This window comes from Pteropus alecto, unplaced genomic scaffold, assembly GCF_000325575.1.
Source record: "Pteropus alecto unplaced genomic scaffold, ASM32557v1 scaffold3, whole genome shotgun sequence".
NCBI classification, from domain to species: domain Eukaryota; kingdom Metazoa; phylum Chordata; class Mammalia; order Chiroptera; family Pteropodidae; genus Pteropus; species Pteropus alecto.
Genome location: NW_006442484.1, coordinates 3058065 through 3073417, shown reverse-complemented (window position 1 = coordinate 3073417; position 15353 = coordinate 3058065). Strand labels below are relative to the sequence as shown.

Sequence of the window (15353 nt, the reverse complement as noted above, 5' to 3'; positions counted from 1 at the left end):
AATTAATTATAATAGTGCCCAGCATATATATACACACACACACACACACACACACACACACACACACACACACACACACACACACATATATGTTTGTGTGTGTACATTTATTTATATGTACATATATTATAATAGAGTAAATAGAATAACATATATTTAGTCTGACATAGTGATTCCTGTTATTGTCTATATCCATTGACATGACCTGGCAAGTCCGAATGTGCCTTTGAGACCACCCCCAAAAGATGCTTTGGGGGAAATCTTGTATTTAAATGCTCCGGAAGTATCTTACTTATAATACAGCCACATCTAGTTTAGAGGAAATGTTGTTGGGCTGGATAGCAGGAGTTCTGTCTTCTAGCCCCACCTGTGTCATGAATGAGCTGGCTGGCCTACATTAATCAGTTAATTCATGCCTCGGTGTCCTCAGCCAGACTTACCAATCTCACAGAGACATTATGGGGTCCCAGTTTAAGAACTGACATGCTTATATAATGGTTCCAATCATACAAAGATTTGCTGATTAATAAGAGGTCTAATAAACTATGTTTCCTTCCTCTCTTGTAGGCTCTTCAAAAACAAAGTCTTAGAACGATGTTATCATTCTAGTTTCTCTTTCTCTTTTTGCTTCCATCATATTGTTCCTAGAGTGAATGAATCCTGTTACTTCTAGTTGGACATTGTTATTATTATTGCACTTTAGGCCTGATTCAACTCAGAGGTCCACCAATATTGATCCTTGCTTTAGATCCTTACATCATTCTTTATGTTCAATGTTGTAAATAGTTAAAGCAAGATGAAGCAAAGAATAAGCCCTCAAAAAGTAAAAGGAAGCAAAGAATGAACCCCCAAGAGAGACAGTTAGAGTCTCTGCTTAAGGTCTGTAGAGGACGCAGTGAATGATGTACACCTCAGGCCTCCTTCCTCCTGTGTCCCACCACAGCCCATCTCCATAGTGGATGTTTCTAAAGCCCAGACTCATCTCATTGTGCCAGCAAATTACAGGACGAGGAAAAGTATATTCTTGATCACAAGAAAATGTTTTCCGAGACCAGAATACAGGGATGTCCACATCTTTGCCCTCTTTGCCCATCCTAATAATTGTTTCACCCCTGATATTTTGATATCATAGAGTCTATGGCTACAACTATATTAATAGTCATTATTTCAGGGTAGAATTAAGTAGTCAGGGAAGAAAATCTGATTTTTTCTAACAGCTATCAAAACAGGTATCCTTCAACATCCCTCCTATGAAGTAGGTTCTCTAGCTCCTTTCTCCCTCTTATCTTCGCATATTCCATTTTGTCCACGTTCTTTTCAAAATCTGATCCTCAGAACAGAGACCATATTCCACAAGGTTATGACTCACATATGCTACTTCTCTCCAAGACCTAGGCAATCAACTTCTATTAATACAGCCTGCATTTATGCTAGTTGTTTTAACAGCTTTCAGTAAAGGAGACTGCAGTAAAGATGACAAGATATATGTGACAAATGTCTTTCTGAAATTTAGATATGCTTATGATCTTCTCCTTTACTCTTAATGAATTCAAGCACAGAATAAATAATAATTACTGCTGCACAGTTGAGGCAAATTTAAGTCAATACATTTGAGACTTCAGCAATGAATTGACACTGGCCTGGAAAACCAATTGCAATTCATAAAGGTAAAGTTTAATCAAGAGGTCTGGAGGTCTGGAAATAAGCTGTCTAGGTAGGGCCAAATTTAGATTGAAATTATGCAGTTCTACATGGCATACCTTGTCCTTATAGACCAGTATGATATTCTATCAGGCTTCATACCACCAATACTCACCATTCTTGCAAAGCAGGACAGCCAGGAAGTCCTGAGAAGAAGAATTGATATAGAGCAAGAGGCTGGGTGTCTGGGCTGTCGCAAAACTAAATGCAATGTTTTCCTTAGATGGAGCTGACTCTGTGTAAATTGCTGAGGATGACAGGCTTATATTCTTGGTTACTGGATAGGGTTCTTGAAACATGTAAGTAACCGAAGTGCCAGCCTCAAAGAGAGCAGAAACCTCTGCAAAATATAAAAGTGGAAACACATATTAAAATCTTTAATTTATGATTCAGAATACATTAATAACTTGTTTATTGTTTCCTATGCATCAGGCACTGTGTGAGGGTTTGTACATTAATTATATGGTATGCTTCCCACAATAATTTTGAAGTGGCAGAGTCATTCTCATTTACAAATGAGAAACATGAGTCTTACCTAGGCTAAGAACCTTGAACAAGGTTGCATAGCTAGAAAGAGAGCTAGGATATGCACTGAGAAATGTAGGTCAGTTTAACATACTTTTGCAGAAAATTATCATGTGTCCAACTCATTTTTCAAAAAGCAAAAGATAAGATGTCCCTGCCTCCAGCATAGAGTAGAGAAATTCACTGAGACCATCTTACTTTCAAAATTGAAATGCTAACAGTTCTGGTTTGTGTTTTTCTTGTGTATCAAGAGGGTCTTAAGTAAGCTCTAAATTACTGAGAGCAGAACATTGAGAGAGGCAGCAGTAATACCCTGTGGTGTTTGGTGAAGAGTGAGGATCCATTGAAACAGAAGAAAGGGGGTCCATGGAAACAGCAAGAAGAGTATTAGTATTCAACTCCCAGACTCAAGTTTTCAGATGTCTAAGAATTAGTATTCAGTGCCCAAAGAGAGCAACAGCTTGGGCAAATAAGTCTTCCTATGAGAAACAATTCCTATCACATGACACATTGGAGAGAGTTCTGCCACCACCATAAAGAAAGGAAGCATCTACAAACTGATGACATTCAATTAGCGGGAATATGCAAATCCCCCAATCTTTCCTTTATAATGTCCTCCTTCCAACTGTTAGTTTAATGGAATTAGCACAGGGTTTGGCTTCAGCACTGGATCTAAAGCTTCATTGGATTTCATACTAGCTGTGTGGTCCCAGGCAAGTTAGGGAACTCTGTGAAGATTATTTTCTCATCTGGCAAATGGGAAGCATAACATAAGATCTACCTCAACAATATTTCTGTGTGGATAAATGAGTTGATGTGTGTACAGCACTTAGGAGAGTTACACAGCACAATTTGAACTCATGAACTCTCATATTAGAAGATAATTTAACCTGAACCCATCCCGATTTTCTTCATTAAATAAAAATCTGTTTATTTACTGCACATTCATCCAAATGCTGAAATATTTTCTTCTTTTAATCAAGGCTACTCTTAAGTTCACTTTCAATTTTATCTATATAGAGTATCAGGGTATGGAGTAAAAGGTCCTTTATAGAGCAATATAGATTAGATCTGGCAGCAAACATCTTTCATAAAAATAGCACAGTAAACAGGAATGTATATTGGCATAATTAATTTATTTTTTTTTCTAAATGATATGTGGGATGTTTCTAATTCCACGTGGAATTCTCTGATTGAATTGATGGCTCCTAGAACACAATTAAACCTGGCTTAACCTTTATATTTCTATTGCAAATTTGTTCTACTTTTGTGAAAATGCTATAACAGCCTGTAGAAGTGCCAAAAAAAATAGATAAAGTTGCATATTTATGCATATCGTTAGCAGATTGAGGATATGAGTTCATTTTTCTAAAGGTTCAGATTAAGAGTTTTGCATTCATCATGAAGGTTATAACATCAGTACTCCAGATTATAAATATATGAAGCAGAGTCTTATGATGGTGAAGATTCGGGTTAAATATTGACTTAATTCAAGCATTTTCCCTGAGTGAACTTTCTTGCGGACATTTAACCTGTACTTTGAGTTACTATCTCCTAGTTAACAGAAAAATGTCTTTTCTTTGATGTTTGTGTGTGAGTTCAAATGTATATATAATTTAAAGCATTCTGTTATATAACATTAAACATAGGCATATCACATTTTTTCTTTATACTTAAGACAGGAAATTAAAAAGAAAAGTAATTTTTTAGTTAGAAATGTCCTACAAAATTTGTCTCCTCCCTCTTCCCTATCCCCAGTAATTTTTGTGTTTATGTATTATCAATTTCAACATAAGGGAAATTCAGCAAGAAACCTGGATTCTATTATTCTCTCAGTTTCTTATATTTTATAAACTAAGAGTTTAAGTTCTCTGATCATATTTATGCCTCTGATTGATTTTTTTTCTGAACATCCAAAACTATTTGGATAAATAGGAGAAAAAAAATCTTAACATGAAGGTGTTTATCAGTGAACATCATGCTACTACAAGACCACAATACCAACATTAGCAATATCTCTTGAACACCTACCTGGTGGAAAAAACTGTACCGATTATATTCTGAGAAGAACACATTGAAAGAATAACACCAATGGACATAGCCTAGGGTGTGATATGTGAGTGACAGAAAAAATAATACAAAGATATCTCCATGGGTCAAAGTAGCCTAGGAAGATCTAAAAGAATTGCTCAACACTGACAAGGCCTTAAAGTGTGGAATGAGCTAACAGAAGTAGCTAGGAGACAGGGTGGTGCTGGAGAGGAAATGTATCTCTGAGCCAGCTGTGTAGTCTGATTGACCTGGAAACTGGAACCTGGCTGTGCCCTTCTGCAGTTCTTTCAAAAGATCCCAATTAATCTCAGTTTATTCAAACATAAATAGTAGTGAATTTAGCCTTGTAGTGGGTAGAAGGATTAGAAGAATATAAAATTATGGCACATAGTAGGAACTCAATAAACAATAGCTGGTCTTAATAATGATAATTAAATTTAGAATTAGAATAAACATGACAACCAATCTTGGATAATGACAAGGCTAGTGGTTACCTAGAAATCAGATCGCAATTAATTTAAAAAACATAAAATAATAAAATAAAAACAAATAGAACAATTGGCATAATATTAAACACGCATAAATAAGTTTTTCTTATAATAATGATCCTGTGGCCTTGGAAGAGACAATGATTTTCTTAGATAAAACTCTGAAAACACAAGCAACAAAATTTTTTAAAAAGGTATATTAGACTTCATCAAAATTAAAAACTTTTGTTCTTCAAAAGATCCTATCAAGAAAGTGGGAAATGGAGAAAATGTTTATGAATCATACATATAATATGAAAATTATATTCAAATTATGCAAAGAATTCCTACAACTGCAAATAAAAAAAAATGACCCAGTTAAAAAAAATAAGCAAGACATTTGAATAGATATTTCACCAAAGAAGATGTATCCACAGCGGATAAGTGCATAAAAATATGTTCAACATTATTAGTCATTAGGGAAATGTAAGTCAAATCACAATGAGATACTGTTTCACACATTCACAATAGAATGTTTATTATCAAAAAGACAGGCGATAACAAGTATTGGTGAGAATGCTGAGAAACTGGAATCTTCATACTTTGCAGGTAAGAATGTAAAATAGAGCAGCCACTTTGAAAAACAGTTTGACAGTTTCTCAAAAAGTTAAACATACAGTTATTATAATACCCAGCAGTCCTATCTCTGGGTACACATACAAGGGAATAGCAAACCGAAGTCCATACAAAAAAAGTATGGAAATGTTCTAGCAATATTATTCATAATAGCAAAATAATAATAATAATAATAACAACTGATAAATGGATAAGTAATCAAAATGTGGTGCATCTACAGAATGGAATCCTCTTTTGGAAATAAAAGAGGATGAAATACGGTCAATTCTACACATAATTAAACCTCGAAAACATGCTAATTGAAAGAAACCAGACAGAAAAAGGCCACATATAAATAAAATACCCAGACCAGGTAAATCCATAGTGACAGAAAATAGATTAGTGGTTTCCAGGAACTCAGGGGAGAGGTGAATGAAGAGTTGCTGCTAATGAGTATAGATTTCTTTTAGGGATGATGAAAACACTCTAAAATAGATGGTGATGGTTGCACAACTTCGTGAACATGCTAAAAACTCATGCATTGCACATTTAAACAAGTTCAATACCATGATATGTAAATTACATTATAATTTAATAAGAAAGAAACACAAACCAAAAAACTACGTATTTGAATTATATTCCTGTAGAGAATGAAATTAGGGTCATTAAGGAGAAAAGGAACCAATAAGATGTTAGATGGACCCTCAGCTCTGACATTTATTAATAAGTCACTAAACCTCTATGACCTTTAAGGTTCTCATATGTTAAATGTAGACATTATCGTTCTCCCTATTAGACTGGGGATGAGGAACAAATATTTCAGTCAATAATTATTACCTAAATTTATGATTATTATTTCTTTGTACCATAAGCAGAAAGAGAAAGTAGGTTCATTGTCTATGGTTCTAGCCCAGGCATAGCTAATAGATAAATGTCACTAATTCTACCCCAGATATTTCCGGTATTTACACACCCTGAAATATACATGCCATAGAAAGTTAGCATAGAAGACTGCCCCAATAGAGAGCAACCATGTTTAGGACCATCTTGTAGTTAATGGCTCCATTTCACTTCCAAGCCACGTTTCCCAGAGGCAATTGGCATGGCTAATAGACTTGGTAAAAAGGTTCATCTCACAGACTTTGGAACTGCTGAATATAAAGAGAATCATTTCTTTAGATTTATGAAATGGAGAAAGTTTGGAAACAATGAAATATGAAACAAGCTGAAAAAGCTAAGCACATATGTGTCTATTTTGCTTGTAGATCAAAATAAAAAGTGGGAAGAGAGCACAGAGGACATTTCAACAAATTCAGTCAAAAGATACAGTGGCATGTACAGAAGATAATTTATAGGAGCTGTTTCAGAGAAAGGAGCCAATGAAAAATTAGGCTAAATTCAGAATATGATCTATGAGATGTTTGAACAATATTCCTGGATAAAGGCAGAGAAGTCTGCTATTTTTTTTCCCCCAACAGAAGCCTGGGTATAGATCCTGTAAAACAATGTTAGTATACTTTAGTGACAGAGCTTGCTAGTGCTTATTCTGTATTTGCTTCTTTTAGCATGTGGGACCAGTCTAAGCGTGTCATTCAAACTTTTCAGGAAAGTTGTTTAGAGACCTCTGGGAAAACCCAGCAGCACTTTGCTTATCTTAAGTAACATTAAGAGCCTACCAGAAAAGGCCCTGATTTATTTCAAGTTCTCTTGCAGGGCCCAACACTCTGTCGGCTCTAAAATTTGTACCATTAATTTTCTCCAAAGCAAGATACTTTCCAGCAATGACAAACAAGTAATTCACGCTAACTGAGAAGGCCAGTGCAAATGGATGAAGAGTTTGACCAGCCATATCGAGCCAGTAATTCACATTTACCGGGCAGAAGGCCATTGAAGATGGATAAAAAGCTTGAATTACAGATCTCTGGAAGACAATACTGGGTGCTCCTTTCCTTATTGTTTTTAAGTTCTAACAGGAAGTTGGACTAAATAAAGCATTGTTTGGCAGAGGTGCTTGGGAAAAATGTTTTAATGAATTTACAAGAATTTTTATAGCTGCCTTTATTATTTGTGTATAAATGATGTTTCAAATGGTGATTAAAATGTTTTAATGGTTTAAACACTGCTCTTGAAATATCTTTTACATTATTTACTCAACAAATTTTTTAATCAATAAAATAAACTTTACAATTCTGTGAAGACTGATGGTAGACTAAATCTTTTGTCGTATTTGAAAAAATAGTATTTCCTCTAAAAATGAAATTTTATAGTTTGTAAAATTATCTTGAATTTATTTAGATAATTTACACTACGACCATTCATTATTCCTTGTTCAAGATGTATATCCATTATGGTTAGCTTTTGTCAATGCAATGAATTTATAAGACTCAGAGGTAGGTCTTTAAAGCCTCAGACCCCAATCACATCATCTACAGAACAGAGAGATTTTACTAGATACATAATACAGATTTTACTAATTTATCTATACTCTCCTTATTTTAAAAATGATTTAAGATGCCCTAAGGGTCTTTAATGTTCTTCCAAGACCAAATTCTATGATTCTTTGATTACATTTATGAACTGAAGAATTAAAACTGGAAGGGTCATTATACTCCACCTGATCTGGTTGACAGAGGAGAAATGAGAGTCTACGTGATACAACAGAAAGAACAGTCACTCCTCCTCGGCTGGCTCTTGGCCAAGAAGAATCTGTTACTATCTATCCACTTGGTACAATTGTATTGCCAGTTACTATCTATCCTGTTACTATCTATCCACTTGGTACAATTGTACTGCCAGTTACTATCTGGCCTGTTACTATCTATCCACTTGGTACAATTGTACTGCCAGTGTCCACACACAGTGATAATGTGTATGAATATTTCTGTTGAGGAGGTATGCAGGGTTTCTACACAGAGAGAAATTGAGGGAGAGTAAATGATAGTTTGAGGACTCTCTAAGGTCATAGGATTCTATGACTTGGTCATGGCCTGTACGTGCTAACCATACAGCACATGGTAGAACAGAAATCCATGTTGTACCTTTTTTGCAAAAGGGCCCTTCATATGGTGAATTGGTGCAATCACATAAGTATCCACTGCGCTTCTCCACACACTTGCCCCCGTTGTTGCAGATGCTGCCGTAACTACTGCAATGGCCGGGGCATCCTGGCCGGACTCCAGAAGTAACTTTTGCTCTCTCCTCCAGGTCCAGTTTCTGCCCATTCAAGTGTAAGGAGCGTATGCATCCCAGGAAGCCTTTCTGTTTTGATGATGTTCCCCCTAAGGGGTAAAACACACACACATATACACAAAAATATAAGATATTATAGGGTTCAAATTTTTTAAGTTTAATATCAGCATTGGTAACAACTGACTATTGTTCTGTTGTTATGCTGTGGTGGACTTTTCCATTGAAGTTTATGGTGAGAATTAGGAATTTAAAGAACCTGGAGAAAATGCAAGTCTTTTCAGGCTGGGAAAAATAGCCTACAACACACACCCAAAAACCTTTAAAAAGATTATAGTTCATGTAGAATACCGTACTTTATAAATTTAAGATACAAACTTTAAGATAAGAACTTGCTATGTCCTTTAAAAAAGAAATAAAAAGTGTTTTTGATCTATAGCAGACATTTATCTGAAGTGGAATGCATAGAGCTAGATTGTCCCCCTGGCAAAGTTAGAAGCAAGCCGTTAGGTTCATGGAGTTAGAAAACTACAAATTGCTTTGTAATGCACACAGCTCAGTGCATTGGACTAGAAAGAGATGAACTTCAGGACCAGATAGACATGGCCTCAAACTCCAAGTTACTAGATGATTAGCCACATTAACAACTGACTCACTTAAACCTCAGCTACTTGATCTATAAAATAAGAATAAGTCTATTTCACGTGATTACGGTAATGCTTAGCTAAGATCAAAGAATACAGTACATTCTCAATCACTGCTCTTTTCTATCCCTTCTTTTCAACCCTCATAATGGTGAGAACTGGTAGGTCATATATATAAATGCTGATTGATCTTAGCAATTACTCCCAGATTATTATTTGGAAGATGAATTTTTCCTTCTGGAATACAGACAAGGGTTGTACCCCAACTTTCTTCTGAAGGTACATCTTAAAGGTTTCAGAAAGACTTGCAATGCTCATTGAAAATTGTTCAAGATGAGAGTATATTCGAAATGATGGAGTTTTTTGTTAATGTTAGAAATTTTAGGATTCTATTAGCGTACATCTCAAAAGTCAGAAAAATATGTATTGAGAGACACCAAACCAAGAGATTAAACTAAAACCCATCAGCAGATATTTATTTTGTGTTGAGAATTCTGCAAGATCCCAGAGAAGGTATTTGACCAGACTTAAAGAGCCCAAATTCTATTAAAAATCCAGTGTTTTAAGCTTAAGTTTATGAACACGGATAATGAAGGATATTCAGGTCTTCAAGGTCTACAAGGAGCTCTAATGGGGAGGAGGTGAAGGTGTGTTGGAAAACGACAAGGGTAGAACTGGCTTGTCATTTATTTTCTCTATCATCTCTTCTTTCTGACCCTCATTTGTTTCTAGTCTTTTATATTTCAACTTCATTAAATCTTGGTCCAACAAATGACCAGATAAAATATATTCCTACCAAGGTGGAAGCAGATATAAATTTCATATGTGCTATCTTAACCTGGGAATGTAGATGTTACACAAGAACAAGAGCTGTAAGTTAAATAAATGAATATGCAACCTAAACAAATTTCTGGCATCAATTGGCCTGGCAGAGTTCTTGAGGAAATAATTGGAAATGGAGATAGTGGGAATATAGAGTGGGAATAGGAGGAATTTTGTCTTCCCTGAATCACACCAGGTCATCAGACCCATAAATACACGTATGACAGTCACTGTTTGCATCTAAAGACAGAACGTTACTAAACGATTAATCTAGTTTATTATCCTGAAGTAACAATAAAACTCCATCACATTTTCTATTCTGGTAAGTGATGCCCAAGCTGACCAATAGGTCAAACCCATACTGCATTCTGCTGTCTCTCTCAATTTTAATGAGTAAATTTCCTTTAACCACAAGACAAATCAATTATAAATACAAGCAGATCACAGAGGAGGCTTCATTATTTCTTTCTTAGAAATTGTGCAGAATAAAGAGGAGAAGATTTATGAAGTCTAATGTTTTGTTTTCTGTTTTCCCTTATTTAGTAGTCACTCCCTGTGGTAGATTTGAATAACTCTTCATATGTCTTCTCAGCAGCATTTATAGTAGAGGTGGAGAATGCAGAATCTATTGCACTTTTTTTTTTTCTGCATATGACTTAGCCAAGTTCACAAATGGAGAAGGTGGCTGGGTTGTTTCTCTAACAGAAATGCCATTCTTGAGGTTAGAGACCTATAGAGCACAGTGAGAATGACCCATAATAAGGGAGTCATTTCAGCATTCTCCTGTGCTGACAAAATACAATAAAATGAACTATAAACTAAATTTTAGTCTTTACCTGACTGCTTTTTAATCTTTACAAGAGAGAAAAACTAGAGGCTTAAGCTCCTTTTCTTTTCTTTATAAAGAAGTAATATGTAGACTAAGAATAGGATCATTCTGAAAAGATTTTTCCCACTCACACAGTCACACCCAGTTAGGTTGTCAGCACTCTTCATTTTCGGACAGTGTTATCTAGTTATTACCTGTACAGTGGCACTGGAGGTGTGAATCTCTGTATAACTTGAATACTATTGAGAAATGTAGCCACAATTTTCCCTCCTCTTTCTCACTCATATCCTTTCTTCCACTAACCAGCCCTGTGAATCTGCTCTCCCAGATATCTATGGATCCATCTGCTTCTTTCCGCACCCTGAGCCAGTCTTAGTACAATCTCCCTCACCTCACTTAAATCTCAGCAACGATCTTCTAACTGATCTTCCTACTCTAAGCCTTGACTCTGTCCATGCACTACTTTATAATCAAAGAGCTCAACCACATAAAAAAAAAATTGCCAGTACTTTTTGATACCCTACAGACAGTAGTTGTTGTCCTGAGAATAAAGCTCAATTCCTTAGATATATTAGCACAGCTGATATATTATGAAAAATTTGGCCTCCACTTATTTTTCCATCTTCCTGCTCTGACACCAGGGCGCAAGGCATTTTGAACTGTTAATGGATCTTTAATGCCCCATGGTCTGTCTTGACTTTGGACCCCTGTGTATACTTCATATTTATGTGGTATGGTATCTTTCCCCATGAACTTCACTGCTCATCCTCCTTCATCCTGCAATCACAAACACACACACCCTACATTCCTTAGTCACAAATTTTCTGCCCACCCAGTATTTAACTGGATGCCAATTTTTTAAAACAAAACTATTTTAAAAATTGTAGTAAGTCTTTCATTGAAGAACTGAGATCTGTTAGCAATGAACCTATTTTCCTGCATGCCAAAGCTCAGCTGCACTAAGGGCAGTTCCTCATGCATTGTACACCTGGCTACATTCCCCACTAGGACAACTTCAATCATTCATATCACCTTCCTGGCTCTTGCAGGTATTTGATTTTTCAACCTTTTTAACATATTTTTCTTTTTAATTGTCTGCATCTTGTCTAGAGTTTATCATAAGGTTGAAAGAACATAGCCAACAAAAAATTGTAGTATTATAATTAGGGCAGCCGAAAGTCATTTAATTGGGGTTCATACTTAATCTGCAAGCTGTTTGAGAATTAGAGCAATGCCTCTAATTTAAAAAAAATCAAACAGACATACTTGTATGCCAGAAAACTTATAATTAACTCTTTGAACACTTAATGGTAAAAAGCTATTCATATTTTCACATTACGTAGTTGAGAAAACAGTGCCAGAGACATTGCTTTGGCCAGAATCAAGAATTAAACAGATTTTACACCAGCAGAGCCAAGAACAGACTAGGGTTTCCTAACCTTCAAAGCCTGTATATCTTCACAGCCCTAAAATCCTAAAATGAACTATTTGATTAGACAATTTTGGTTGATACTACTAGTGATTCTTATGTGGTGATTCTTCTACTGTCTTCCCCTGGTTTCTTATGTGGTTTCTCTTACCAACTAACAAATACATATGCATTTATCCTCTTGGCTTCCATATCACTCTTATTGACAATTTACATCATTGGTTACATGGCTTCGCTAAAAGCAATTTTATATGAAACTCTTCAGTTGGTCCTTGGTACCCCAAGCATATTCATCATGATGATGCTTCCTTGAACTGAGTCTGAATCAAATTTTAAAAACGTGACTATTGTCATTCATAGAAAACCTCCAAGTGTCATCTAGACAAATGCTCATTGCTTCCAGAGAAACATCTCAATTCCTTGTGTCTGCCTTGAGTGCAAGTGCAAGAGCCTCTATTTCTCTTGTGTGCCCTCACTACATTTGACATGATTCACCTGAAAATAGGAATAATAATTCCCTACCGATGTGAAAGCAGAAGTAGCATTTTGGGGGATCTCTGCAACTTTATGATTTATCAAGTCAGTGTAGTATTTTCCCTAAGGAGTTATAAGTTGGGAGTAACTTCAGTTTATTTTGGTACATATAAGAAAGCTGAGCCAACGAAGCAAAAAAATAAGTTATATGAAAGATCAAAAAAGTAAGAAGTAAGTAAAGCCACACAAAAATGAGATTCATGGGAATAAAATCTTTCTAAAGTGTCCAGCACATTTGGAAAGATGTGATGTCAAATTTGGGGAGAATGAGAATTTTTTCATGCTGTTACATACACATGGGCATAAAGATAAAGATGTTGTCATTCCTAATAAACACATAAAAATAGCAGATTCTCAAGTTCTGAAAAGTTAGTTACCAGACTCTTCAATTTTATCTTGCAGATAAAGACAATGAGTATACTTAGGCTAGTTTTGTGTTCTACCAAGACCCCATGGCCTGTTGGCAGTTGAACTTGAATTTATACCTAGATCTCTTCATTTTACTCTCAGCTACGGGTGCTAGTTCTTGAGCTTCTCTTGCTTCACCTTTATAGTGACTGGCACATTTTTATGAAAGAGCAAAGCAGAGGAATGATACCACCAAGAGTGTAAAAGATAGGACAACTACAACTTTGCAGCATATATTTCAGAAGCTACAGTTATGAATTTTCCCCTACTCTGTTAAAGAAATGTGACCAGTGAAACAGCATGGTTGCAAATGTAACTATAATGGTGATAAAAGCCTGAAGTTAAAGTATTTTTTCTGGGAATCCAGTATGCATTGACTTGTGTTTTAGCACTTCAACTTGTCACATTCTTATAGCAGGGGCAATATTAAAGGTACATCCTATCTGTAAAATCACCCCATTTTTGGCACTCAGGGAACACTCATAAGAACAGCAGCAATGTCACTGATTACAATGGTGAATGATGCTCTGTTTTGATTGAAAGATAGTTCAGTGGCTAAAGGTATCTATCCAAATTAATATTTAAGTACTGCCACATTCTATTGTATTAGTAAAGAAGTACATATCAGTGACATCTTTTTCTGTCTAGTGAATAAAAATATCCAGTTTCTCTAAATTTCTGAATGATAGGAAATGAAATTCTTAATTTTGTCTGCTACAACCAAGTAGAATTTTTTGTTATTGCTTTTCTTTCTGTTCTTTTTTTGAATCACTAAATTATAAAAATGGAAAAATTGTAACTTCAGCTTTTTCAGCTACCTGCTATTTCTAAATGGACATATCTCTGAATGCTAAATAACAAAATTTAAACCAACAGACTAAAATGAACTTCAGCAGCATTTTTTTCTTTTTCAAGTACATTAAGACAAATTCAATAAAGCAGAGTAACACCTGAGATGGAATTTATTGGAAAGAAGCATAACAGAAGCAGGTGCTCTCTCCACAGATGACCTGGGCTTCACCTCTAGCAAGATATCTCCTCTAGACCCACCCACATGCTCTTACAACTCATTGTCTTTGTGATCAATTTTATTGAAATGTCTGGAAAAAAACCTGCCATGAAACACAGCTGCCTCTTTTCCCTGTTGACTTGCAGAAAGCTTATCACATATTCAGGATATATGATAATTTTATATCTACATGAAATTTGCATGAAAGACTAAAAATTTATCCCATCTTTATATATACATTTTAGCCTGAAAGATTCATAAATAATTCCTGAAGATAAATTAAATTTTGGCATAAATATAATTTATGAAAATTGAGAACTACTTGAATTGATTTCACCAAAAAAAAGATTTAAATCTTGATGACTAGCAAACTTTCAGAGAAATAAAATGTGTTGTTTAAATAGGATTAAAACAGCATCATAAATTTAAAATATTTTAATAGTAAAACATATCACTTCTGTAGGTTATTAAGTAAATACCTTATAATAATAAAAATGTTTTAATCACATATCTTAGCTTATGAAATGAAAAATATGAAATAAATGAAGATGAAGAAAGAAATATGATTCCTATTGAGAAGAAAGAATATGACATATTCTGTTACTTCTTTCCCTTTAGCTCGTGTGCTTTAGTGATGACAGTACTCAGAGTTAAAAGTTTTACAAACCCCAATTTAAAGGAAGAAAGTAAGGATCACCCATTGATTGTTGTCAGTATTTCATTACCACTAGTAAAGCCATGTAGTGTGAGAGTTGTAGTTTGGTAACTTTTGAAGCTTGTTTATATTATTGTTCTAAGAATCTGCCCTTCCAAGTTTTATGTAAGAGCAGCTTCTTGGACTTTCTAATACAATATCCCTAAACTTTATAGCTCTATTTTGTACTTTAAAGCTTTATGAGCCCTACTCAACATATTTTCAAAAAGTCCTTTCTAAACTATAGCTATAAGGCTGATCTTTCCTACCTGGACTAATGTGGCTAAATTCTCTCTCTGTCTTTGGTGAAATCAATTCAAGTAGTTCTCAATTTTCATGTATGTGTCTTGTATGTGTCTCTGTCTCTCTCTCTTTTCTCTCTCTATTACTGGTGACTGAAATCCCTTTTAGATGGTGGAATGTATTTCATAAAACTGT

The 15353-nt window shown here is 35.1% G+C and overlaps 1 protein-coding gene across 1 annotated transcript in view; it reads right to left on the bottom strand.

Annotated features, from left to right (window-relative positions):
* Positions 1–15353, bottom strand: part of CNTNAP5 (contactin associated protein like 5) — a 716034-nt gene that overhangs the window by 92497 nt on the left and 608184 nt on the right. Inside the window, exons 18-19 of the mRNA XM_006920991.1 lie at positions 8399–8638; positions 1817–2041 (exon numbers count right to left, since the gene is read on the bottom strand). Coding sequence (XP_006921053.1) covers positions 1817–2041; positions 8399–8638 — 465 coding nt within the window. The remainder of the gene's footprint in view (positions 1–1816; positions 2042–8398; positions 8639–15353) is intronic.